This window comes from Neocloeon triangulifer, unplaced genomic scaffold, assembly GCF_031216515.1.
Source record: "Neocloeon triangulifer isolate White Clay Creek 2 clone unplaced genomic scaffold, ASM3121651v1 ptg000012l, whole genome shotgun sequence".
Lineage (NCBI taxonomy): Eukaryota > Metazoa > Arthropoda > Insecta > Ephemeroptera > Baetidae > Neocloeon > Neocloeon triangulifer.
Window position 1 is genome coordinate 5358281 of NW_026775554.1, and position 26773 is coordinate 5385053.

The following is a 26773-nucleotide window of genomic DNA, read 5'->3' on the forward strand; positions in this document are numbered from 1 at the left end:
TCATTTGCTTTGTTGTTTGTGACTGGGGTGACGTCTTCATTCGAGCCTGTCACGCCCTGCGCGACGGACAAAAGAACAGGGCACACGTCAAATGGAAATTTTTCAAATGCAACTGACATGTTTCGAATTTGTTTTATTGTTTGAAATGTGTTGCGGTTCACAGCGTAACAGTTTAAAATCTTTTTATTTGAAAGGAGGAAAAAACCTTTTGAAAAAAAAAAATAATTTGAAAAAAAAATATTAAATGAAATAACAAACTGCTATAGTTTGTTTATAATAAATGCATTTGATAATTTAAAAAAAAAAGGAAAGTAATTCAAATTTATTAGGGATTGAAAAAGAGTCGCTAAAATTAAAATATGCTAGTAGTTCTGACCATAGCAAATTTAATTTATATTGCAAATTCTTTCGTTACTCAGCGATTATATTATTTTTAATACAATTTTCTAAAAAAATTATGAAGTTAAAAAGCAAAGTTTTGAATTTATTTGCTGTTCACTTCCTGACTCATCACCTGCCGCACTTCCATCCCTCCACTCTATACAGTCAAATCACCCCGATTTGTTTATGCACTCTATGATTTCGAAAGGTAATTGTTTTGATAAGTGTCGAGAGGGAAAACAAATCGCTCCCACGCTATCAAAGTGCACCTTTATCACTTTTGTACCTACCCTATTTTCAATTAAACTCATCACAAGTGCTCACCTGGATGGTTTTACCAGAGTTAACGAAATTGTTATTTCACATTTATATTAAATTAAATCATATTCAAAATAAATACATAATATAAAAACGATATCCTTTATTCAGCCAAAATAATGCGTCAAAAGTGTCTCTTGTAAATATTTTTTCCTTATTACAAAAAATCAGAAATGCAAAAAAAATTTGCAACTTATTGACAAACACAAGGCTGTGGTACTCTTTTCCAGGGTCTAAGTTGGCCAATTAGAGCATTGTTTTGTCCAGAATTTAAAAATATTGTTTAGCAAACGAGTTGGAGCAGACATACGTTAAAAATTTGTGATAATTGTTCAAGTAATTGCTTTTCTTTTTAATGAAAAATGGTTTTAAATGTTACAGACAGACTAATTTTAAATAAATTGAATAATAGTTTGAAATTATTATTTTATTCCAAGAAATAAATTCAGCAAATTTTAATTTGTTCCCAGATTTGTGCTCAAAAGCGTAGGAAATTAATTGAATTTTCTTGGCACGAGCCATCTCTGCTCGGCAATAAAAATAAATGAGCGTCGTGCCTGTTATCAAGTGCACGCCTCTCTGCCATTGTTTCTTTTTCTCTCCCTCACGCGACTAATGAGTTTAATTAAGAGCCGCCACGCTTCTTATTTATCCCTGCAATTATCTCAAACGTTTTTATATAAATTCAACTCCCCTCCGGATTTTTCAAGGAAGGAATCTCGGCTGAGAAAGAAATTACGAACCATTCTTTTAAAATTCGCGTCGTAAAATTACTTGGCGGAAGTCAAGTATTGTGCCGCGGGGACGGACGCAGCTGGCGGAAGGGTCAATCTCACGCAATCAGGAGAGAGAGTCGCGATAATCACGGCCACAGGTCGCGCAAGAGGGGTCAAAAATCAACCGCTCCGGATAGGCAGGTGGCTCTCTGGAGAAACAGCACCTGCCCTTAATTTGCTTCTGTGAGCTTCACCCCCTCAGACGTTTTCATTTTTTTTTTAATTTCCAACCGTTCTTTCATTTTATAAAATTTAAATTTTGATTTAAATTTTAAAGCTTCCGAATCGATAGAAAAGTTATTCAGTCTGGGCCACTCTAATGGCTGCTGCGTGCATTATTGAAGAGACACGGTCATTTTTTATTTGCTTTGTGTCGCGAGCGCGTGTCCACCCGCGACGAGTAAACATCGGCCCGCGATATTATCTCATAACGGATAAATAAAATTCATCCCCCAGCTCAACTTTTTTAGACCGGATATTTGGCTTTCATTTGAAATATGCTTGGTGATATTCAAATTTGATGCAAATTTGTTAATTAAAATACATAACAAGCGGCATGAGGTTGAGCAAAAAGCTTTTGTCTCGTTGCGCTTTTTACAAAGTGCGCCACACAATTGAAGATGCATTAAGCCTGATTACGCTCAGCACTTTTGTTGCTTGGATAAATATTGAGGGGCAAAACTAGAAATGTCAAAAATTAAAAAGAAAATCTAAAATTTAAAATAAGTACTTGCAGAATTAAATTATTTATATATTACTTGGAAACTTTTAATTTTTATTTTTAACATTTAATTATTTTATATAATTTGTCTTCTCTTACAATTTTATTATTTCATTAAATCAAAAATCCCCAAAATGCACTTAACCATGAACAAATGACATAAGACGTATGAAATACGACCAATTATATAGCACGAAGAATCTGTTGAGGATTAAATATAAATTTAATTTCTTATTAACAGCTATATTAAAATTCAAACCATCGTACATTATGATGTTCTGGAAATTTATCATAAATAAAGGCATATTTTTATAATACAAATTATAAATATAATAAGAAATCTAATAAATTTAAACACCACAGTGAAATTTGAAAACTTTAAATATGATTTATTTAATTTTGTTAATATTAAACTATTAAGCTTTAATTTATTAAAACATACAAGTTTTATGTATTCCCATTTTAAAATTTATTGAATTTCTGTTTAATACGATTTTATTTCCTAGATCTGCCCCTGAGCGTCAGTCGACCCATTAATTCATCCATGTTTATCCGTCGTCCGCGCTCGGTCGAAAATATATGTGTATCGCACGTGTGACCAAAGAGTTGATGTCAGCTCTCGCGCAAACAAAAGTGCGGTCGTTCGCTTTTTATCGTGTCACCGGCGTGGCCTAATCGCGCCGGCCATTAGGCGGCTCGGAAAAAATGGATTTCGTCGTCGGGTGCTTTAGAAACAGTGAAGTAAAGCTGCATACCTGTGTCGCAGTGGGAATGTGCCGACGGACTCTCGAGGCACGCGCGGGTTCGGCCTCCTTGCTTGCCCAAAACCTGAAAGCAGAAAATCCAGAGAGGTCAATCAGAGAGGTAGACTTTTTGTTGCACGGCAATGTAGAGCCAGTTGCATAACCTAAAATAAAAAATTGTGAAAAATTAAATTATTATTTTTAATTCAGGATTTAAAAAAAAATCTGTTTACTTTATTTAAAAATAAAATGAAGAATATGGTTTTGACAAAATTGTGAAGTAAGTTTAATATTTCCTATTTAACTCACAATGTGTATTGTTTAATTTTATTCCAACTTTTATTTTCCACTACATTAAATCTCATCACACTCGGCTGAAAATTCCCTTTGAGAAAAACACAAAAACGCACTCTCTGCTCGCATCAAAAATTCCCGCGACGAGGGGCACGGCGTGAATGTATGTATATCAAAAGCGGCGGACGCGTTTTTACAAGCACGTGGCGCACACTGAAGTGAAACTTTTCTCGCCCCTTCTTTCGCCTTTGGACCCAAACTTTGGCCAAAGCTTTGACTTCGAGGGATTCCCTTTTCGCATCACTCGTGCGGATTCTCTTGGCGCCGAGTTAACTAATTAATTACGCATTCAAGATCGTGCGCCTAAGTTTTCTGCAGCGCAGGAAGCTATGGCTGAGCTTCGTCACAAAAGGATCGGGAGCTGCGGAAAGGAACAAACAAAGATTCTGAGAGCAACTTGAGATTCACCAAAGGAATGGATATTAAAAATCTTACAACTAAGACATTAAAAATGCAATGGAAAACTTGTGAAATGGGAAAAAAAATTTAAATTTTTGTAAAACATAATACGATTGAAACGTATACCAAAATTAAATCAAAATCTTTTAAACGGCAATTAAAAACTGTTCAATAGAATAAAAGTAAAATAAACCTATGTAATAATAGAACATTAATTATATGCGTTAGTTACAAGATTCTCTCCATTTTAATTTTTATTTTACTTTTTAAAATAATTTTACTTTTATCTATCATATTAAATTATTTAATGGTGATCGATTGATATTTAATGTTGTAATTTTTATTCAACATTCTTGTTCATTTAGTTTTTTCCTTTCCACCTTTAATTAAGTGATATTAAATTTTATTTCTTGCAGACTTCTTTGTTTCCCTGCATTAATTCACTTATCATCTCCCTCACTTCTGTTGACACGAGCCATCAGAGTTGCTAATTAGGCGACGAGTGCTTTCGGCGCATTAAATTTCTCGTCACTTGATGGATGCGCGTCGCCGTTTGGCAAAAGAGGAGCGGTTCCGCGCGAGCAGCCGAGCGGCACGGCGCCGCTGATGGATTCTCTTTTTCAGCGAATCCGATGCGCCAGCGCCTCCGTTCAATGGACGCTTTTTCCATTTCAAATTGAATATATCCAACGCGCTTTTGTTCGACCATTCAATGGAAGCGGATTGACGGACTGATTGAAGCTTTTTGCCAGCGGTCGCGCGGCAGACGTGACTGAAATTGTTGATTTTCGATTTGCGAATGAATGGCGATGCATAAATTTGATCGAGGTGTTATTCACTTGTCACGTGTATGGGGTGATTTGATTTTTGTTAGAGCTAAAAATTAAAGTTAATTTCATGGAAAACTTCACAACTTAATTTTCCGTGGTGCTTTTTTCTTTCAATTTCATATATTAAAAAGAGCGAGTAAAACTTAATTTGGTTTTGTTCAATTGAGGCAAATTATGGAACGTTGGAAAATCGACGAAGTGCGGCCCCCTGTCAGCGCTGCTCGCGTTTACCTGCTGATTTCTAGTTTAGAAAAACACCCTCAGGTGGCGACCGCTGCAATTTTCCCGAGGCTTAGAAGTTATATTGACAAAGACACATTCAAATTTACTCGTGCTTAAAGTTACTAATTTTTTGCAAATTCAAGATACGCGCCACAATATTTTTTAATAATAATTAACTTGACAGTAAATCATCATTTTTTTTTATAAAACTTTCTTTCCAAAGAATTTGAACGGGTTTTTTTTTATCAAGAAATAGACTTTGCTAAAAATATTTTTTTGCAATGTACTTATTTTGCAATACGATTGGGAAAACATTATAACTAGGTGAAATAGAGAATTTTAGTGAATGAATAGGCAAAAAATATAATTAACAAGAACAAATAAATTATGAAATTTTCAACCAAAATTCAGATTTTTCGATTCAGGTTTAAAAAAAGTACATTAAGGGATATTTATAAAAAATATATAATATATTTTTGATTTAACTTAAATTTTGAATTTAGGAGAAAATAATAAAAATCATTTTATTTATCTTTTCACCTCGCAAAAAGAACAAATGTATCTAATAAATTTCATGAAAATTGGTAAAATTTTGGTATGAAAAAGTTAGTTATATGTAAATTTTAAAATTTCGACGAAAATTTTTGATCTTTTTTTAGTAATGAATGTTTTTTTTAAGTAAATGAATATTTCAAAAATTATTTTCTTTTTTATGAAATTGAGGAATTTTCCAACAATAGATTATTCGAACCATGATACGGATTTAAATTTCTCGCATTAATTCTTTGCAGAAATACGTTGGAAAGTTTAAAAAAAAATCCAATATCTTACAAATAATAATCCCTTTTGGAACCGAAAATAAAACGTATTGATTTGCCAATATCCCGCTCCAAATAGAAATGGAATTCCAACGAAAAATTCCACATCTACCCAGAGGGTAAAAAGGGACGCCGAAGAAAAAGAAGAAGATATTCATGACGCACAATTCGCGCATATAAGAGTTTATAAAAAGGTGCAGCGCGCGTCAATCAATCAGCTCAACTTTTGTGCGCGGCCGGGGATGAGCTGTCAATTGATCGAATAAATAAAACGAGAATCGAATTGCCGGCGGCCGGGGGAGCATCTGCTCGCATCCCATTGAGCAGAGGCGCTCGACCGAGCCAACGAGCGGCGGATTTTGTCACGCGAGGTGTGAAAATAAGACGTGCAGGTTGGTTCATCACCCGGCCTATTCACGCCGCCGATTCCTTTCATCCTTCGTGACAATCGCTTGTAAACAGCGGGCCGTGCACAAAAAATGCACAGATACAAACCCCGAGGAGCAACTCGAGGGATCTTGATCTTTTATTGAGAAGAGAGGGACGATCGACGATGATTGCTTTGATATTGAATGCGCGTTTTCGGTCCAAACGGTTGACTTTTGAGAGAATGAGAGAAGGGCAGTGCTGCTGGCTTGACAGATCATGAGAAATTGTCAAATTGTGCAGCTTGAGGTGGGAAATTGCGTTTTCATACGCGGTCGCTTTAGATAAGGGGGAAATTTTGAAATCAATATTCACATAAAAATAGGAGAAAATTAAGGTTTTTGAATTAAACGATGATGTAGTGATACATTAATATATGTTTATTGTAAATAAAAATAAATAATTTTGTGTAATTTTACTCCAGAAAATCTACTTTAAATTTGTTGAAATAACAAATGAATGGATCATTTTGGGTTTGAATAGTTTTTTTAATATATTAATTTAGTGTGGGTTTACCGCGGCTGCCGTGTCTATTATGATGTCCGGCGTTTTAGCAGACATCTGCTAGTTGTAAACCCTTTCTTCTCTTTTTTTCCCAATTTAAAATTTTTGTATCAACTGAGAAGAATAAATAATAATAATAATGTGAATTGCAAATTTTATTTTCCAAAACGTGTGGGTTTTATCCCCTGTAATATTACAAAAATTTAGATAATGAAAAAAAAATTGAAGATTAAAATTGATTGCAGTTTTATTTTAACGTTTCATCTGCTCTTTTCAACAGAATTCGGATTGAAATTTACCGAAAAAATGGTGTATTCTCTGAACTTTACAAATGAAGGTTAACAGCCCCAAATCCGACCAAATCCTGCATATTTCGAGAGATTTTCCACTAAATCCAGGTACACATTCATCCGCATTCACTTTATTTTTCACACCTCCGCCGCCCATTGTGGACACACTTGCGCCTCAAAGAATCTTTTTCATTCATTCAGCTCTCTCGGCGTGTGAAGCAAATCTTCCCTTTGTCGCCACTGACACAGAGGTGTCGCGTTCACAACACCCACCGCTTCATTTGATCGAATTTCGCGCCCAACCGAGCCGAAAACGACCCAAAACTTGACGCAGCTGCGATTTTTTAAATTTCATCCGCTACTTTTTGTTAATAAATTTAATAATTCCCTCAAGGGATCGCACCGCGCGCTTTGTGCATTTTTCTGTTATTGTCATCAGCGAGCGGCACATATTTTTCAACCCCTTTAATTTGACTTTTGGGGTGACGATGACAAAAGAGGAGGCGCAACATTATTTTTTTCCGCGTTTAATTTCGACGCGTCCCCTCCGCAAAAACATATAAAAAGCGGCCAAATTGAGCCGTCAAAATCGACGCACAAAAGACATACACACACGTGAAAGGGGGGTTGATCGTAAACGCCGTGTTTATCGATTCCGCCGCTTTTGTAAATTAAACGGGAAAAGATTTATCCTTTTTTATTATTATATAGCCAAGTTGCAACGCACGCGAGCTTTTTCTCTTAGTTCGAAAACGCGTGAAATCCCGTTGATGGCGCAGAGAAAATCTGCGAGACCGCAAACAAAAATACTCTCTAGCTTGGAAAATATGATGTGATATTAGACGCTGCTGGATCAAATGGCGCGGAAGCGAATCTCTGATTGATGCGCAGTGGTTTCGCTCACGAACACGTGTTACCCGCCGCAATGTATGCAACCCCCACGCTCGCAAAAAAACTACGACGGCAATTAATAAATAAATCCGGCAGACGATGATATTCTGACAAATAATGTCGGCAGACGAGAGAGAGAGAGGAGGGGATCGCGTTTGTTTAGTCGGTACTTCTCACAATCAACTCGAGGGCAGTGCTAAATGAAAAAGTTGCCAAACTCTACAAAAGATCAAGTCTAAGTAAATTTAATTTTTTTATATGACATTTAAAAAGAGTGTTAACAGTAGTTTATTTAATTCAGTTTTTAAATACTTAACTTCTTGACCAATTTCAAATTTGAAATCAAAATGCTCAATTTTAAACCAATCCTTGCATTTATTAGAAAATTATATAAATGTTAAATTATCGTATTTACTTTTCATCTATAGCAGACCGGAAAATTTACATTACAATAATCATTCTGTGATATTGTCAGCAATCATACAACATTATTAAGTTATCTTATACACATAATATTATCAAATATTTAAATAATTTTAAAGACATTATAAAACTTTAAATATGTCAAAATATCAAATATATAATAATAAATATTTGTTATAAATTAAAGTAAAAATGATCAATAATAACTGTAATTTTATAAGTATATTTTAAATTTATGCTGAATATTAAAATGTTTTATAATAAATAAGTTTGTGAATAGTTTTTCACTGCCCGTCCGGTGTGCGTCGATTAGCATCGGCGGCGGAAGTGAGTTTTTGAGCACTTGGCCAGCCGGAAAATCAAATCGCGAGAGCATCTGCTGCTGCCGCTCGCCCTTTCACTCAATCAGCTCCCCACACCGCAGCACGTACCACGTATATATATTATTTGTTTGCTGCGAGCACTCGAGACGGCGGCCGGATTATACACGCAAATCGACTGAAAAATCACTGCAAGCAAACTTCTCTCTCTCTCGACTGCAGCTTCTGCGTCAAATGTGCCGCGTGTAATTCGATTACGTACATGCGAAAGGACAGCTTTGTTTCCACAAGAAAAGTGCTCCTCTGATATAAAATTTCATTTGTTTTATGAAATATATTTAAACAGCAATTTGTTTGCCGGTAATTCTTATACAAAGAGAATAAAGTCAATAAAAATTTAAAGTTTTCTCATAAAAATTCAGGCAAGTGAAATATGCAAGTAATAGTATATTGTTATTCTATTAAAATAATTGGACATTTTTGAGGAATTAAAAAGTCGTTGCCAGAAAAATTGGAGGATCATTTTTTCCTCTTGAAATAATCATATTTTTTTTATCCTCTAATAACTATTTGAGCAGAAAAAGGTCAACTGAATAATGAAATAGAATTAATCATGTTTTTAATTGATTTTTAATATATATCTGAAATCTCTAAATGATATTTTTATGTATTAGAGATTTTTCTATTCCTTTTATGAGTTCTTTTTGATTGGAAAGAAAAAATAGATCTAGGAATTTCTCAAATATTCGCAAGCAAAAGTTCACAACAAGGTGGCACCCTCTCGGAAACTTGAGCAAGTGTCGAAACTGCGGTGGCAAGCAGGGGTGCGAGGGTCTCTCTTGCATCAAACCCGCTCACTCTCTCGCTCGCTCGCTCGGTTGGTTTGTCCTGTCGGAATTGCGCGCACATAAAGGGTTTAATTAGCGGCTGGCCAAACAAGCCGAGCGGGGGCTGTATGTGTATGTGTCGCGCGTTCGCCGCATGAATTATTCGCGCAGCTCGCCAGATTAAATCTGTATAATTAAGCAGAGGCTAATTGCATTAAATCTTGCGCGCCGCTCAAATTAACCTTTTCTTTGTCCTTCGCAAACAAAACAAATAATAAATAAATAAATGTGAAATAAGAGAGATGAGAGTCGGGCAGGTGCATTATTACACGAACGAAACTGAATCTGCGGCGACCGTCGATTAGTCAGTGCTGGGACGGACTCGATCGGTGTCGTCACGCGACGATTTCCCCGAGCGCGTAATAGAGAAGGAAGAATAAAGAAAGAGAGAAAGTCCATCGATCCCCTCAGAAAACAAGGCAGACGACGAATCTAATGTCTTCCTCCACGCCGCTCACACAATTACCCGAATGGGTTTTGGAAGCACGTGATGACACGTAATGTCAAATAAATAGAATATAGAAATAGGCTAAGATCCTATTTCACTTTATATTTTATTGCAAAAGTTAGATGCTATGTGAATAATAAAGGAAAATTACAAATATTCCTAGTAAATTGAGGTTGAATTATTTTCGTGACAATTTGAATTTTGCAATATTTTACTGATGGTTTAATAAATAAAATGAAAATATATGCAGAGGCAGACAAAAAGGGAATATAAATTATGTTTATTCATTTATGCATAGATATTTATTTTTTTTAAACAAATTTCATTATATATTGATACTTTATTTCGTAAAATTAATATTTTTGTTTCCTTATAGTAATATGTTCCATTTGTAAATCAAAGTAATTGAATGACGTGGAACAACTTCTTATTGCACAAAAATTTAAAAGATGAACTCTTTAAAATGTTTTAATTTAGGCAAATAAAATGATAATCACTGAAGTAAAAGAATAACAGAAATAGAAAGAAAATTTAGAAACATCAAAGTTGTCCTTGCTTTTTAACCATCATTAAAAATAACAATGTCCATTCCGGCCAGACAAACTTTTATATAAAGTATCATTTTTTTGTTGAAGATGCAATTTGTCTGCGGAAAGGAGGCGTGAAAAGTCGCGTGCGGTGGCGATCGTTGAGATCAAAGGCCTGCCAAAGCCGGCCGGCGGCGGCCAGCGTGATTCCCGACCAACGAGGCCAATTTTCCCACCGAAATAATCCACCACACAATCCCCCCTCCCCAACTATATAATGCTCTAGGAAGGAAGGTTAATTGGAAAAGATGCGGTCGTCGCGAGAGGCAATTACATGGAAATTGGACTCGAAATTTATATGTACGCCGGAGAAGGTGATAAGGTTAATTGTCTCGGCGGTATCACTCGCAGACACGCGAAACCGAAATAATATAATTCGCCTGGCCGATGAATGCGTAGGCAACCGGCATGACAAGAACGACCGCCCGGTTGCATAACTTTGTTTTGCCCAAAATTGAATTGCATAATAATGAGACAACTTAATAAAAGTAATCAAACATTTGGTTAGAATTGCAGTTTCAATTTCGAATCACCAAAAATTGCTTATTTCTTAAAAATTTAAAAGAAGTCAATAAAAATTATTAGTATAAAAAGTGTAAAGAGAAAGTTTAATTTTAACCAAAATAGAAAATAAAAGGATGAAAAAATTAGGTTGATTATCAAAATATTGATAAAGGATTTCCACCATCCCATGTTATATTTGATTTTACGAAAGAATTAACAAAAATAAAACTTGATTTTAAGCAATTTGGCTCCGCAATTGAAACTGTCCCGCCCTACCCTGAGTGCAGGTGAAGGTACTCACGTCGAAAGGGTGTTTGTGGTGGTCGAAGAGGTCGTGCGGCCAGGTGGGCACCAATTTTCCAGCGGCCATCAGCTGAGACAGACGCAGTGGATGAGGCGGCCACATGAGGCCAGCGGCTGCAGCTGCGGCGGCCACTTCGGCCGGCGACTCGGCGTCGACCTCCTGTTTCACGGGCGTCGTCTCCTGATGAGCGGCGTTGTCCGAAGAAGAAGAAGAAGGTTGTGCTGCGGCCGGCGGCTGCTGCTCCTCGTCGCGATCTGCCGAAAGACATAACACGCCCCCAAGCGGTCAGTCAGAGCTCAAATTGGTACCCAATCAAAAAGTAAATAAAATTTGAAATAAAAATGTTTTTTTTCTTTCAAAATAAATTTAAAAAATATTGAAAAAGCACTTTTAAAAATTTGATGCAACAGAAAAAATAGTAAAATTCACTAATTTTTAAACCGAAGCAATACCGAATTTTGTTGAATTGGTTTCAGGTTGGGGTTGGTTGCAATTAAAATCATAAATTACATCCCCAAGGGAAATAATCGGTGGTAATTAACTAAAGTCATAATGAAGCGGCTCAAATGTGGCCGGATTGAGTCGTCAGATGGGCGATTAGGCACACGGACGGGCAGATGACAAACTCGCGAGCGTGGCCAATCGACCAATTCGGATCATCTGCCGCCGCTAGTCTCGGCGCGACGAATCTTTTTATTTCTCTCTCCAGACTGCAGCATGGGGGATTTTCGTCTCGTCGCGCGGTGATAAAGTGGGAAAAGTTTTAGTGATTTTACGAGCGGACAAACACGTCGTCAAATTTTATTATTGTTTTAATCTGGAGAGCGGCGGGATTTCGTGCCAGCTTTTTTGCTATTAAAACATAAAGAGGCTGCTGGGCGGAGTTGATAACGAGAAGAGAGAGTGAGTGATTATTTTATTGCCGATTATTTACTCAGAAAATCGGATTGGAGATGAAAAACGTTAAGTTATTTTTCAACCAAAATAAACTAAAAAAATTGTTTTCCAAGGATAACAGAAAAAAATTATGAAAATAAAAAGATTATAACTCTATAAATGAATGGAATGTAAAGATCTTCATGATCATGAAATGTGATCTTTAATTAATAATAAAAATTAGGTGATATTGCAAAAGAGAATATATCTATTTGATAAATGAAATAACTCTCACGTAGTCCATCCTTCAAAAATTAAATTTTTTTAATAATAAACATTACAAATTAAATGATAATATTAAACTAATTACTAACAATTAGTTTGAATTATTTTTAAGTAAAATTTCTACGTACTTCGATAAACAGCAACATAAATATGAAAGCGAAAACAAAAATCTTTTACATTTCGCTTTATTCAATCATAAAATGAATTTAACGAGTTTTCATATGGAATTTCTAAGACCCCCCCCCCCCCTTTAATAAACCTTTGAATAAGGGCAAACAATCAGATAATTTCATTTAAATACAATAAGTATTTAAATTAATCTTCCAATACCAATTATATTTAAATTCAGAATTCAACTTTTTTTTATAAATTCATTCTTTTATGGCTTTTATCGGTTTTAATGCGCTTATAAATTAGATAAAAAAAACCCATACACGGCAGCCTACCTTGCAGTGCGTGAGTGCTGAGGTCCATTGGGCTCTGACTGCAAATCGGTGCTTCCTCCGTGCTCTTTTTTTCTCTACAGCAATTTTTGTCGCTCACATTTGCACACCAGGTCGATCGTGCGCGCCTGCCTAGCTCACGCGTCGCGTTCGCACCGACTGACTGAGCTAGCGAGGAAATCTCGGCGGAGATGTGCTCGCATCTCGGCCGAGGGCGGAGTCGCGGGGGGCGGGGCCACCCCCGGAGAGAGCCCAATCTCATCCTCATCCGCAGCACAGCAGCTCTGCTTCTGATCGATCGCGGCCGCCGCGCCGAGGACGAGAGAGAGAGAGAAAATCGGCCCCGGCACATATTGCAACAAAAACCGCAAAAGGGTCAAAGTTCTCTCGCGAAAAAAAAATCACGCACGCCGCTATCGTCTCTAATTAAAGCATCTCCGACATACGCATAGAATTTTCCTTCTCCGGATTATTTTTTGTTACACATTTTTTTTATTGCAGTTTGATCAGCTTGTGTGGCCTATTCGGATATGGGAGTTCATGACAAATGTCAATACAGTGATTTACTCTGCAGATAATTTGGATATATTTTGGCAAAGTTTTCCCCGATATCTCTAATTGCGAATTTCGATTCGCTCGGCTGCCAGACGACAACAAACAAAGCGCATAAATCATCTTTCTCTCTCTGTCGTTGTTCGCGGCTGGTGAATTTTCGTTCGGCCCAGCAAAGCAGCTTATCAATACATCACAGATGTGCCTGAAATTAATTTGACCCCGGCTCGGAGCTGGCGCGCACAGTGTGCAACATATTGGCTCCTGCCGCACTAAATCAAACAGCCCGTGGCGAATTACCAACGTATTACGCAAACGGCAGCAGCTTCGTACAGAGAGTCATGCGCGCCGCGCCTCTGTATATCCATGAGTGCGGCCCCATTATGAGCGTTAATGCTCCAAAATCACGAGTCAATCGCATCACGTCAAGAGGGGGTGCGGGCACAGTGATTAACTGTTTGGTACATTCATTTGCCAAATTAGAGAGACAGACAAATTTCACAGCAACCGATAAATTCAAAGTCTATATAAATGGGAACTGTATTTTTTTCGATTTCTGTTATTTATTTATTTTTAATATTGAATTTTGAAATAATATAATATGTTTTATCATTGAAAATGAGTATTGGAATCCCATTTTTTCATTCATTCTTTCATATATATTTATTTATTCGATTGACTACATTTTGTTTGTTTTTTTTGCGTGAAATCTGTTAAGATGAGTGCATTTGCAAAAGATTTATTTCTATTGTTCCCTGCATAGACGAAATTCAAGAAATTGTGAAAAATCAAAGTATCCGTGGAAAAGAGAGAAAATCCTTAACACCAGCTTAACACATAATTATATGTATTATAGCACACATAAAATAACAAAGTTAAGAAAAGAAAACATTTTTGAATAAATTTAAATATAATGAGACCTCCAATTTTTGTATTTACGCAAGAATACAAAGAAAGGATATTGTGGTTTTTCAAGACCGCAGCAGAAAACAAAATCCGCTTAATCCCACCCGGAATTTCCGATAGACTTAATATTAACATGAATTATTTGTCATTGATAAGGAGAACTTTTCTTCAGATACAAAGTAAAAACCTTGGGCTATTTTTATAAAAAAGTCGACGATAAAAGAAAGTCGACACAAAATGAAGGGAGAGTGGTTGAAGATATTTCAAATTCTTTTGCAGTAAAAGATAAATTACTATAAATTTGATGCATTATTATAAAACCTCCTTCATTTATCTGTGGGCAGCATCAGATGCCCCTTGGTTCACTGAAGTATGCAACCTTTATAACAGCAGCGTCAAGCGGGTTGCATTTTGAAAATTACACAAATCCTCATCATAATTAATTTTTTATTTTTTCCGATTTTAAGAACAAGGTTAACCTGAAATCAAATTTATAAAAAAATAGGAATCAAGCCTGATGTTGCATTTAGTTTAATTTCTTATACAGGAAGATAACAATACAAATTTTCTTTCTTTTTATAGTTCATTCCTTGAAACAAAAATACACCAACAACAACTGGAGCAAATTGAAGTTACATTACCCGATTTTTTTTAACACAAACGGATCCGTTTGATTTCTCTACTTGATAAATCTCACTATGGCATTTTCAGCGATGGGAAAGCGATTTTTTTTCTATTCCTAATCAAAATTCCATTTCATTCGGGGGTAACGTCTGTATATTCTGCACCGCGAGAATGACCTATTAATTCACGCTCATTGTGCCGAAGCAGCGAAGAGCGGAAGAGCACCTTTGTCCGCGGCGCAGGAGGAGACTCGGCGACTTTTTAATGAGTACTTTGCCGCGTCCGAATAATGACAGGGCGCGCTGCAGACGGACGATGATGGCCCGGGGCGAAGAGTCGCACGGAACTGGCTATGCAACGCCCCCTGTCGCGACGGAAGAATGCACGCGAAAGTCGGTTGGAAAACTTTTGAAAAAGCAGATCGAAGAAGCAGCCAAAGAAGAAGAAGGGCTGCGCGAGCTGGGTGGTGCCTGCAGATGCCTATACAGACCGGCCGACTTCCGCAGCAGCTTTTATTCGACAATTATTCAGCGAGCAATCACACACCGGAAGATAAGAGAATCAAGGCAGCTGCGTATATTCGCGGCGGCAGCATATCAAGATTCGCTAGCTCGCGCGCCCGCCGCCGCGGGAGTTTGTCTTTGTCTCGTCTTTTCAAACTTCACATTATTATCTCAGCAGCAGCTTTTACTCGTAACAAACAGGCCAAACGCGCTCAGCAGTCGGTTTGATGATTGCTGACTGATGCAGAGAGCGATGCTGAGAGGGCGAGATAAAAAAAGGTGGTAATTTGGACGGATGTACTGCTTCTCACCGGCTCGAGTCGAAGGGAAAAGTAAAATCAAGGGCGTGAACTCTGTCAGTCAAAACACAATTGAACCAGAAGCAACGGTTTGGTTTCGGACGAGAATTTTTTAATGTTTGAAAATAAGCTGTGATTAAACAAAAATTTAAATTTTTTGGGTGGGTTTTTTCAATTTTTAAACCCACTTGCTTATAGTTTGTACGAATTTTTCAGAAACTGCAGAGGCTGAATTCATTAAAAAATATGCCTCAATATACTTGAAACTATAAAAGGTTTTGGTAACAATTTTTACAATAATCAAATAAAACCAAATTTAGGCCAGTAAAATTTCAATTGTTGAATACATTGAGAAAATCCTAATTTCCGATTGAACTAATGCGCGCCCCTGTTTTTTTATATATCTTACAAAAAATTATTAATATAATTTAAATTTTATCTTTGTCTCATTTAAAACATTTCAATAAAAGTTAGTTTTGTAGGCTATGCAAGCTGAGCGTTGATCATGTAGAGATTTTGGATAAATTTCTCAACTCCCTATCAATTTTGTTTTTTAGCTGCAGTCCGAAATCTAAGGACACTCTAGTGGGGGTTTAGATACGATATTCAATTTATAAATTTGTAAAACTTGGGATTTCCGAACGCTCAGTTGTATTAAATTGGATGTTTTTAATACGAGTTTTATTCTAGTTATCAGCTTTTGAGGCGATTAACTCGTTTCTTCCAGACGACAGAACTGATATCCTTATCCACTTTATCCAAGTCGGACAACTTATCTTCCTACTTCCTGCTTCCCTTACTTCAAGGCAAAATCAGTGGAAAACACATACTGTTTGTATGTAAACAAAGATTAGATTGTTAGAATATTCTAATTAGCAACGCAGTAAATTGAGATAATTAACCAACAACCGGCAGGGGTGATTAAAAGCTCGGCGCATTGATAAGTACTTGGGTTTTTTATTTGTAGCCATTTTTCTCTTCTATTTATTTTTAGATGTTTTTTTTTTCAACTTTGCTTCGGGTGTAAACTGTTTTGCAAATTGCGTTTTTGATGCTTGTGGATGACACATTTTGTTGTTTTTTGACGCGTCGGCTAAAAGGCTTTCGCACTTTATGCGTGCAGCTCTTTCCATCCGAATCGCGGCGGGGGTGCTGCTCTCGGCGCAAAGGGGGTGCAAGGGCGCGGATGCTGCGCCGATTTTCGAGTCTTGTCTCACGGAGAGAGAGAGAGAGAGAGACTTTATTATTAATAATAACTCGTCCGTCTGCAGCAGACACTCGCGGTAATTGCCGCTTTATCATAATGCACGCACATTTCCATTAATGATCGCATGGGACGACGCAAATATTTTCGCCACATCATCCCCCGCTGGCAAGGAAGGAAAACGCCTATAGTAATTACACGCTCGCTCTTGCCCCCGAATTCTTTAATTAATTTCTCGTCGTAAATTTCAATAGTTGCGTCAATTCCGGCGACAGCTGGGAGACTTCAAGATAAAGGGCGTGAGAAAATCATGACGTTATTTTTAACGGGCTGTGAATTAAATAAATAAGAATACTATGCATTACCATACAACTGAATTTTGGACAGTTTAATTTCGGATGAACCATTTTTCGGAGAAAAAAAATTCGGATGAAGTATTTTCGGAGAAAATTTTTAAAAAAATTCGGACAAAAATATTTCGGACACATTATTTTCGGACACTTTATTTTTCCGGATTCGGACACAATTATTTCGGACATATTATGGGCCCCCAAAATCATCAGTGAAAAAGCGATTACAAAAGTTTAAAAAAAAGTAATGAAATAATATGTATGTATTAGTTTGGAATGGAAATAGTATATTATACAAATTTAAAAAATTAGTAATTCCAAATTCATCCACTGCACTCTTGACGACTTATTTATTAATAGTCCTGTTGGAATATTATAAAATTCTAAATTTAACTTCAAATTATTTATCCTTCAAAACTTTTTACTTGTAAAAAATATACAGAAATTGTAATTATTATTGTTCCCTCCTGAGATGCGGTTTCTTCACAGAGTATTTTTTAAAGTTCACCACTCATAGAAGGCATTAGCTCAATATGTGTATATTTCTTTTGATGTACAACTTTGGTTGAGCCTGGTAGTGGTCAGCGGCAGAGATTCTCCCTATGTAGTACTTTTCCAAGTTGCGTGACAGCTCTTGATTGAAACATTTTCCCACTCGTTCTGTCTCGTTGCTTTGTGAAATTGGCTGCGGATTCCGTGCGATTCCACAAAAGACTCGGCGAGAGAAGAATCGAGCGGCCACTTTCGCGTCCCCGAGGAGCAGCAGTTCAAGATTCCCCGACCGACCGCGCCTTTGTTGTCGACTTTTTGCGCGAATAGAAGAGCCAAATGGTTCCAAGGAGAGAATGGGCCGATGCAAATCAGCCGGAGAGGAATTGAGCGTCGGAATTGGATTTGAAATTAGATTGATCCCGTTGGATTTTCTTGAAATGGCCAATAAAGTGAAATTCAATAATCTATTTTACAACAAATGAAAAGTTTCAAATTTAAATTATTTGTTTGAAAAGATATGACTCATCTATGAAATAAAATGAAGACGAAGAAAAGCACAATTTACCAGGAATGTTGATAATATTTTTATAATTCTCAATATTAACTTGTCATCTTACATAAAGAAGCATATTTATATCAATAAAAAAAAAAATAGGCAAAAACGAATTTAAATAAGTAAAAATGAATGGCTGAGTTGAAAAAAACTTTAAAAAAGAAAATAAAAAACGTGTAATTCATGAATTATTTGATTTTAAATATAAAAAATATTATTTATAAATTTTGATCAAATTTTAGACACAAATAAACAATAATTAAAGCTTTAATATAATAAAAGAATATTTTGCAAACTATAAAAATAATTAAGGAAGGAGAACAAAACTCTATTGTATTTTTTCAAATTTAAAATTAAATATTCAGAGATTGTCTGTAAGAGAAATTGCTGCGCCACAGTTGCGAGACTTAAACAAGTCAGAGCCGCAAAAAACGCGCAAGAAGAAAAATTGCTCGCGGCAAAGCACATTAGGGTGCCGCTTATGCGCGTTAGATGAGGAAAAGATAACTCTGCAGCAGTTTCTTTCTTTCTCTCTCCCATACTGTGCATACTTATTGTTATTTTCAGTATTTATCGATTTGGCCTCTGAGAGAGAAAAATGGTCCTCTGATTAAATAAACAAGAGCTGGGGTGGGAAAAAGATAAATGAGCTGATATTGGAGATGAGTAACACGTGTTGCAGCATCCAGGCTGCTGTCAGCGGCAAGTGTGAGAGAAGCGAACGTGTCGTCGGAAATTGCATACCGCGCTCGCCCCCCATGCAAGAGAGTCATCCCTCTTTGACGCCCGCCGCCCTTAACCCATTAAATCGACATCTAACGCGAATTTGCACTTCCTCCGACAGCACACGCGCTGCACCCTTGCATGGAAATTGCATCACAAAAATATATTTATATTTACAGCTTTTCTTAACGCCTGCCGCGATCTTTTGATACTGAGGACGACATAATAATGGAAATTTAATTCAAATTATGGAAAAATACGGGTGAGATAAAATTTAAAATTACAAATTAATAATATTCAAAACATTTTTTAGAGTCCTCCAAGATATTTTAAAGTTGACTTTATTGCTCCAAATAAAATGGTTTAAACTGTAAAAAATTACAATAAAATAATTTTGTAAAGAAGCGTAGTGCCCAGTGAAACTGTTGTTTTGATTAAATAGACAGCTTTGATTTTCCTTTCGTGGTAACTATATAAATATAACATTAAAATGAAAATAAATTTTTACAGTAAAACAAGATTCAAAATTTATTTTACATAAATTTTAAAGTGGAATTAAGGATTTAAAAGGCGCAGCAGGAATATCAAACTATATCATTAGAAACGAGATTCGCTTTTCATATAACTAGATTTTGTAAACTCTAATTAACGATTAATTTTCAATGCAACATTAAGATACAAGTTGTTAAAACACTTATCCTGCACTTACCATAAAAATTTCCCCTAAAATCTGAAACACTGTCTCATTTAATTGTTTTTATATTTATTTTTATTAATACAGATGTTTATAAATATTTATTTGAATTAAAACCTATTTCTAAATAAGATTTGCTGTCAGGAGACCACAAACCACAACTGCAAATAAATCAACTTATCTGTAAACCTACACAGAAATTCCATTTAAAATGCACTTTATCAATTACCGCAAAAACCCCTCATCTGGCATGAGAGTATCTTCAGAAATAATTTGCGCAAAGGATTATCATCGGCCCATCTCGGCCAGAAGTGTAAGGTTTCTTAAATTTGACCTGAATTACGAAGAATAAAAAAAAACTTTCTGCGAATTATGAATAATTCTATCAGAATTTTATACTAAAAGTAAGACAAATAAAAAAAAAATGGGTTATAGATGGGTGAAAATTGAATTAAAATCTCAAGGTTGGTTTATTTGGTTGTAACAGAGAAAAGAACAGTTTAATATAAATTTGAAATTTTGCACTTTGCTATATAAATCTCCCCATGCTTCCTTTCACGACCCCTATTAAATTTACTTGATACCCAAGGTCAAAGGCTATCTAATTCAACTGTTATAATAAAGAGAACTAATTTTTTTCAACCAAAACCACCTCGGAAGTCTCTTTTTTACACCACTGGCTCGCTCTTCTAAATCTTATCGCGAAACCGCAGTGCGGCCGACCCGCGAGCAGCAGAAGCAAAGATAATTTAAAAGGCGTGCGCGGATATTCATAATTAATTGGCGGTTTTATCTGTGACGAAGAGAAAAAGAGTGTCTGGCCCCTCTGGCATCTGCTCGCGTGCTAATTAGAGGCGCACGCCTATCAACAACGGAAGCTGCAGCCTGCGTATGGCGCAGATAATTGTTGCGGGCCACCAACCATCGCAAGTCGCAACATGCGCGGCAGTATCCGGTCCTTCTCGAAAATCTCTTTCCATGAGAATATTCTCCCTTATCACTCAAATTTCGCAAGGCCAAAGAAGAGTCTTGAGCAACTTTTATTCAAATGTAGAAAATATACTTTCGGCGATTAAAATTTTTTCAAATGCGTTTTCCCAACTTTAATATCAGAGAAAATTTTATTGGGTTGCAACTTTGCTCCGCATGCAAACTCATCCAATACAAGAAACAACACTTTATCTTGCTATAATCTATACGCACTGATTTGTGTAGAGTTTGCCTATTCAGTCATGAAATAAATTTATAAATTTAAATATATAGATTGGAATATTTGAAATGTTGAAAAAAAGAGCTTCTAAATGGAATTTGACTTATTTGAGACAAGTTGGGCATCCGAGGACACTTAATTATACAAGTGTGATTTTGATTATTTTTTGCTTTTTTTCTTGAGTAGAAAAGCAGACCACGTAAAGAAAACTGAAAGTGCTTTTTTATTTATTCATTAACAAAAATGATTACTCAATTAGGAATAGGTTAAAGTACATTTTCAATTTACACGCGAATAAAATAAAATTTAAGTATGGTGGCAAAATTATTAAATTTTATTCTAAAATTTCTTAGCTTGGAGATGCCTTGTAAAAATTTATATAATTGGAAAAAAGAGAGAAGCGATATTTCCTGCTTCCGGTTTGTATGTAGTGTGACAAGCGTAACACAACAAAACACGGATTCAAGCGTGCGTAATTCTCCATTGTCGATATGCGTTTATTGACGTCATTGGTTTGCTTATCTCATCAATTATCTTACTTTCAAATGGTTTGAAGCGAAAAGAAATAAATCATGGAAGAAGTTTTTAAGGCCAAGAAAGTTCTACAATAAAAACAACTCAAAGAAGCACAATTTGATGCAAATGTCAAAAGTGCAGGTTTTCGTCCTCTATCTCTTTTTTAATATACAAGTTTTTAAATTATTTTAAAAGTAAAATCATTAATACAAAATTTTCCTAACTTGGAGGTTTTTTCTAATGCACAGATACAAAAAACCCGCGTAAATTCTCCTTATAAAATAAGCATCTTAAAATATTAGGCCTCTAAAGTATGTATTAGGTTATTTTCAAATAAATATCTCAGCGAGAAGATTTTTTATATTGATAATAAGACTTTTCTGACCGCCATTTATCAATATTTATTATTATATAAACAAAGCAAGTAATAATATTTTATTATTTATTGATAAATCAGAAAGGCAAATAACATCTTCAGAAATGTTCTACAACTATTGATAATTAGATCAAAATGAATTTATTACACAATTAAAGATAATTTGAAAAACCTAACATAAAAGAAGCATGCACAACAAAAATTTAATGCGTAGTTTTTTAAAAAGTTATGGTGTTTGGTTGAAATAAATTATTTCAAATTAAAATACTTCTATTTGAAACATGGAATAAGGGAAAAGGGAATATCCACTCTTTCAATATAGCAGGCGTGCTGCTTTTGAATGATTAAATTTCATAATATTAATATACAATCCCAGATATGAGAATTAATAAACGAAAAACTTGCAACATGAGATAGGAAATACCACTGAAGTATATCCGTGAGAAAATTTCTCTTTTGGCGCCACCAAGAGCCAATCTGGTCAAAGAGATAAGGACGAAAACAGTTCAACCGACTCTCAGGATATACGTTTGGTATTTATCTGCCGGACCAGACAAAGGAAGCGACCGAGATTCTCACTTCGTCAGAGATAAACACTTCCTTTCAGTATCTTTTTTCTTTGCAGTCAACTCGTCCCATGTGTCTTACTCTGTTATTGTTAGGGTTGCACATAGATAGTCTCCTTCTGGCTATTTTCCCAAATGCATTTCAATTTCAAATCCAGCCACCAAGAGTACAAAGGAGGAAAGCAGTTTACTGACGTTTTATCTGTGCGTAAATCCTCCAGAAAAAAAAACGATTTCATTTCTTCTTTTGTGTGCAGGCGGCTCTCGTGGGCGAGCTGGACAATTGATCTCTCTCGTCCGAATTGGGGATAAAACTTCTTTGTGCTCTCTTTTCAATTGTCGCAGATCGAGAAGTGGAAATAGCTCCAAGTGATTTCAAAAAGCGATTGAAAACTAGACATCTATTTTTATTGTGAGCGTGCATAGTGGGGCCGGGCAAAAAAAAAAACCATAAAGATTGGGAATTACAAGAAATTGACTTTGGTAAAACTCTCAATTTTTTTGTTTTAGTTTCAACTTAGCAGTTTAGATTATTATTATGCGTTAATTGTGACTGCAGAGAGCTTAATAAACAAATAATTCAATTTTAATTAATAAACAATGAAGTAAAGGTGAATGTTTCCTGAATTCAATTTAAAAAAAAGAGTAACCGAAAATTGTGATATAACAAAAAAATTGTAAGTATGTCGAGACGCACTCAATATGCTTGATCAGTGCGGTTTTCCCCTTTTTTGTGTGTTATCTCAATTCCACATTTGAGTCTCCTCCATAGATTAATACAAAGGAGGAAAAAGAGCGAAACGTCTGGTCTGGGAACGTCGTCTGGAGAGAGATAAAAATTACCAAAGGGGAAAATCTCTATACAGGAAAAAGTGGCCTGCCATTAGAAAATACGAGGTGCACAAATAAATAAAGTGCGAGAAAAGAGGGCGAGTGGAAATAATATGATGACGCCAATAAAAAGGGCGATCGCTTTTTTTCTCTCTCATTGTGGATGCTGCGCTGGGAATAACAACGGAGCAGAGAGTTTATCGGCCGATTTGCGACGTCTTAATAAACGCCATTGTGGATGGGCAAAAAATTTATTTATTATATTATCGAGCCCCTGACGCTTTTTGTGTGTCATCATCGTCTCGCAACCCTTGTCGTGCGCCGCACAAAAAGTGCATCATCTCGCCCGGGAGTGACACTTTATTAGCTCGGCTCTCTCTTCCCGAGGAAAAAACTCTTCAACCGTCGCTCACGCAGACAGAGAAACACTTTTTTCTCACTTCGAAGGCGCAGGTAAAAAGTTTTATTTGTAAATAACACAGGGGATACACGAAAAAAGCGGGGAGATTTTCAATTTGTATAATTTTTATACTCGGCGGCGTCTCTTTCTTTCTTTCTCTCAATGGGAGAAGAAATTAGAAAGAGGGAGGAATTTCAAAAATAAATTATAAAATACAAGGGACGTGCAGCAAATGTCTTTAAGTGCGAGGCGAAATTATGAAAACTTTTTCCCCGCGGTTCATGAGGGTGTATACGGGGATGAAAAAGAAAGTCACCCCCTGGAAGAGAAAGAGGGAAAGGGCACGACTCTTTGATGGCACTTTTTCTAATTGCGACACCGATAAATTTTCAAAAAAGGAATTATCTGCCACAATTCCACCGGCTGGGAAAATTCAGGAGAAACATGTTGTCTTTGGTCTGTCAAATTAACTACAACTGATCAAACAAATTGTATTTTTTTTAATAACATATTTTAAAGATTTATATAATGAATTTTTCATTTTACTTTTAACTAATATAATATTATATTAAATATTTAAACTTTCATTATTTTTAATATAAAATTATTCTACAATTTTGAATTTTGTTTGTTAACGTAGCGTTTGTGTTATTTTACAATTGTAATTAAATTTTTTTTGGATAATAAATATATTAGGGTCAACTGAAAGATCAATGATAAATGTAAATTTAACAAATTTACTGAACGTTGTCATGTCATGTGTTTATTGGTGATAAGATTGATTGTATTTCACAAATTAATTGCCAGATATGTGCAAAATTTCATATGAAAATGCAAATTAAATATAGCCAAAAAAGTTAAAAACCAGAAACTTTTTTATTCGGCTGCGTGATTTTAATCTTGTCTCGCCTCGGGGCAGCTCTCTCGCTGGGTCTCGCTCTGCTGTATTATGCTGTGAACAATATTTGCGTTGCTCTGGCTGCTTTTTCCCCGCGCTTAAAGCATGTACAGTACACATTGGCGGCGTGTTGCGGTGGCTCCGACGAGCCTCTATATTCCACTCTGCTCTGCTGTGACAAGCCAAACACGGAGAGGAAGCGAGTTAATACACAGAGGCAGCTCACTCGCTCGGGGCTTCTTCAAATTTGATTGTTTTGCTGAGCAAACAATCAGCGAGATCAATTTTGCAGAGGTGTGCATAATTAATGAGGCGCTGCCACCGCTGAAGAGGAGAGGAGAGAGAGAGCGAGGAGCAGCTTTGGTAACGATCTGTCCCGAGCTTGGCCAAAATTATTTTTAAGAAGTTTTAACATTCATTGGAAAACTGAAGGTCTAACAAAAGGGTTTAATTCAAGAGTTTCAATGAATTTCAATGTATGACTAATAATAACTAAAAATTCTAAAAATATAAAAAGTTTAATTATTTTCCAAATTTTATGTCAATTTATTTTTATAGATTACTAAAAATTCCACTAGAAATTTCCAATTTTAATTTTTATCAGCTCAAAAATGTATCTGAAATTCAAAATCTAATCAACCACCTTTGTCATCTCTTCCGTTTTGTAAAAGTTATTAATTTGAGCTGCAAAAGCACAATCAACCATCCCTTTTCCACCCTCTCTTGTTTGCCTTTTCCGCCGTGGTTGCGATGCGAGAGGGGAGCCATCGGTGAAAATTTAATTCCATTTGTTTTCGTAGATTACACAGTGGAGCGACGAATATCGTCCGCGAAATCTCACGCAATAATTGATGAGCCTCGGACCGGGCGTTGTGCTTTTTGTTACGAACTCGCATCTTCTCCTTTTGTTCTCGGAAAATGTAATAAAACGACGACAGAGGAGTGCGGTTTGCTAAATAAGCGGCGAGCACGAGTCAAAATAAACAATTTGTCCCCCTGTACCGCTGTGAGCTCATGCAACTTTGATGCGCCCAAAGAAAGAAAGACTGAATGGTGCTGGTTGGAGAGCAAATTTAAAATAACCACGCAAAAAAAAAACACGCGCTTTTACAAAAGCTCAAGCTCGCCAGATAAAATGTAGAGAGATTCTCTTTACATGGGTGCAAAATTCAATAAGTTCAAACAGTTTATTTTGCATTATATCATAAATCTAACATTATTTAGATTGGAAATAATGAAGTTTTGCAAATATATTATTATATTTTTGAATTTAAATGTTTTATTCAAAAAATTATAGTAAAATAAATGTTTTTCTCAAAATATAATACATATATATTTGCATTCATCTTGAAATATTATTTACTTCTTCATGTAAGTGAAGGAAAACTATGTGACCAAAAATAATCCCCTAATTTTACCTTTTCGGTTCAAACCCTGCTTCTATGTAATGCTCTGATTACATCTTTAGAATTGAAACTTTCATAACGCTTGTTGTGCTATTTTTCGTTTTCTCATTAATCACATTCGCGCGTGATGGGGAAAAATGATGAAGCACACAAGAAAATCAATCTGGGCCGTCACTATCATATCTGCCGCCGCGCAATTTTCCGAGCCGTAGAGCGCACGGTCGGTCTCTCTATTTTTCTCTCTCTCTCGTCGTAATTTTCGGGGGTGGCTGCGGCAGTTTCGTTTTTGCTGCAGCGCGCGTTCGACCCCTGTCACATCATAAACAGATGTTCGGCTGATTTATCTTGCTTCTTCTTATTGCAACACGATCGACCCTTTGAGCTGCTTGTTAGACACCCGATTACGGGACGCCCTTTGAATGCCCAAAGATAAAGCAGCCCAGCATTTATTTTCATCTGCCACTCTCTTCTAGGCAGGAAACGCGCGTGCAACACGTTTTCTTTCCTCCGCACATCCTTATTCGATCTGATCGTCGCAGTTTTCCTTTCGCCACGGTGCCGGTCGACTTGCTTTTTGTTTGGCCAAACTGAGATTGTATCGATTTGGCTCTCTATCTTGAAATGAATTCATCACTTTGACAACTCTTCGCCCACCAACAGTTCTTAGACCGAAATTTACTGTTTTCGTATGTTTTTTTTTTTAATTCTGCTATTGACAACTATTTCTGGATTATTTATTATTTTTTAAGTTTCTTTAATTAGAATTTAAATATAAATTATAAAATTATTCCTGCAAGTATATAATTATTATTGAAATTTTTGGAGAATTTGAAACAAAAACAACCCTGCCAAATGTAATGAATACACATTGATGACACCTCTTTGAAAAGATGAAGTAAACTATTGATTTAAAAAAAAAC

At 36.0% G+C, this 26773-nt stretch overlaps 1 protein-coding gene across 4 annotated transcripts in view; it reads right to left on the reverse strand.

Annotated features, from left to right (window-relative positions):
- The window catches only part of LOC132197862 (histone-lysine N-methyltransferase MECOM-like), a 64124-nt gene that overhangs the window by 10017 nt on the left and 27334 nt on the right, over window positions 1-26773 (reverse strand). For 3 of the 4 annotated variants that reach the window (XM_059621448.1, XM_059621446.1, XM_059621445.1), the window contains exons 2-3: window positions 11144-11400; window positions 2952-3024 (exon numbers count right to left, since the gene is read on the reverse strand). In XM_059621448.1, the coding sequence (XP_059477431.1) occupies window positions 2952-3024; window positions 11144-11400 (330 nt within the window). Of the gene's footprint in view, window positions 1-2951; window positions 3025-11143; window positions 11401-12753; window positions 12923-26773 lie in introns of those variants that run through there. The other variant, XM_059621447.1, reaches the window with a different exon arrangement.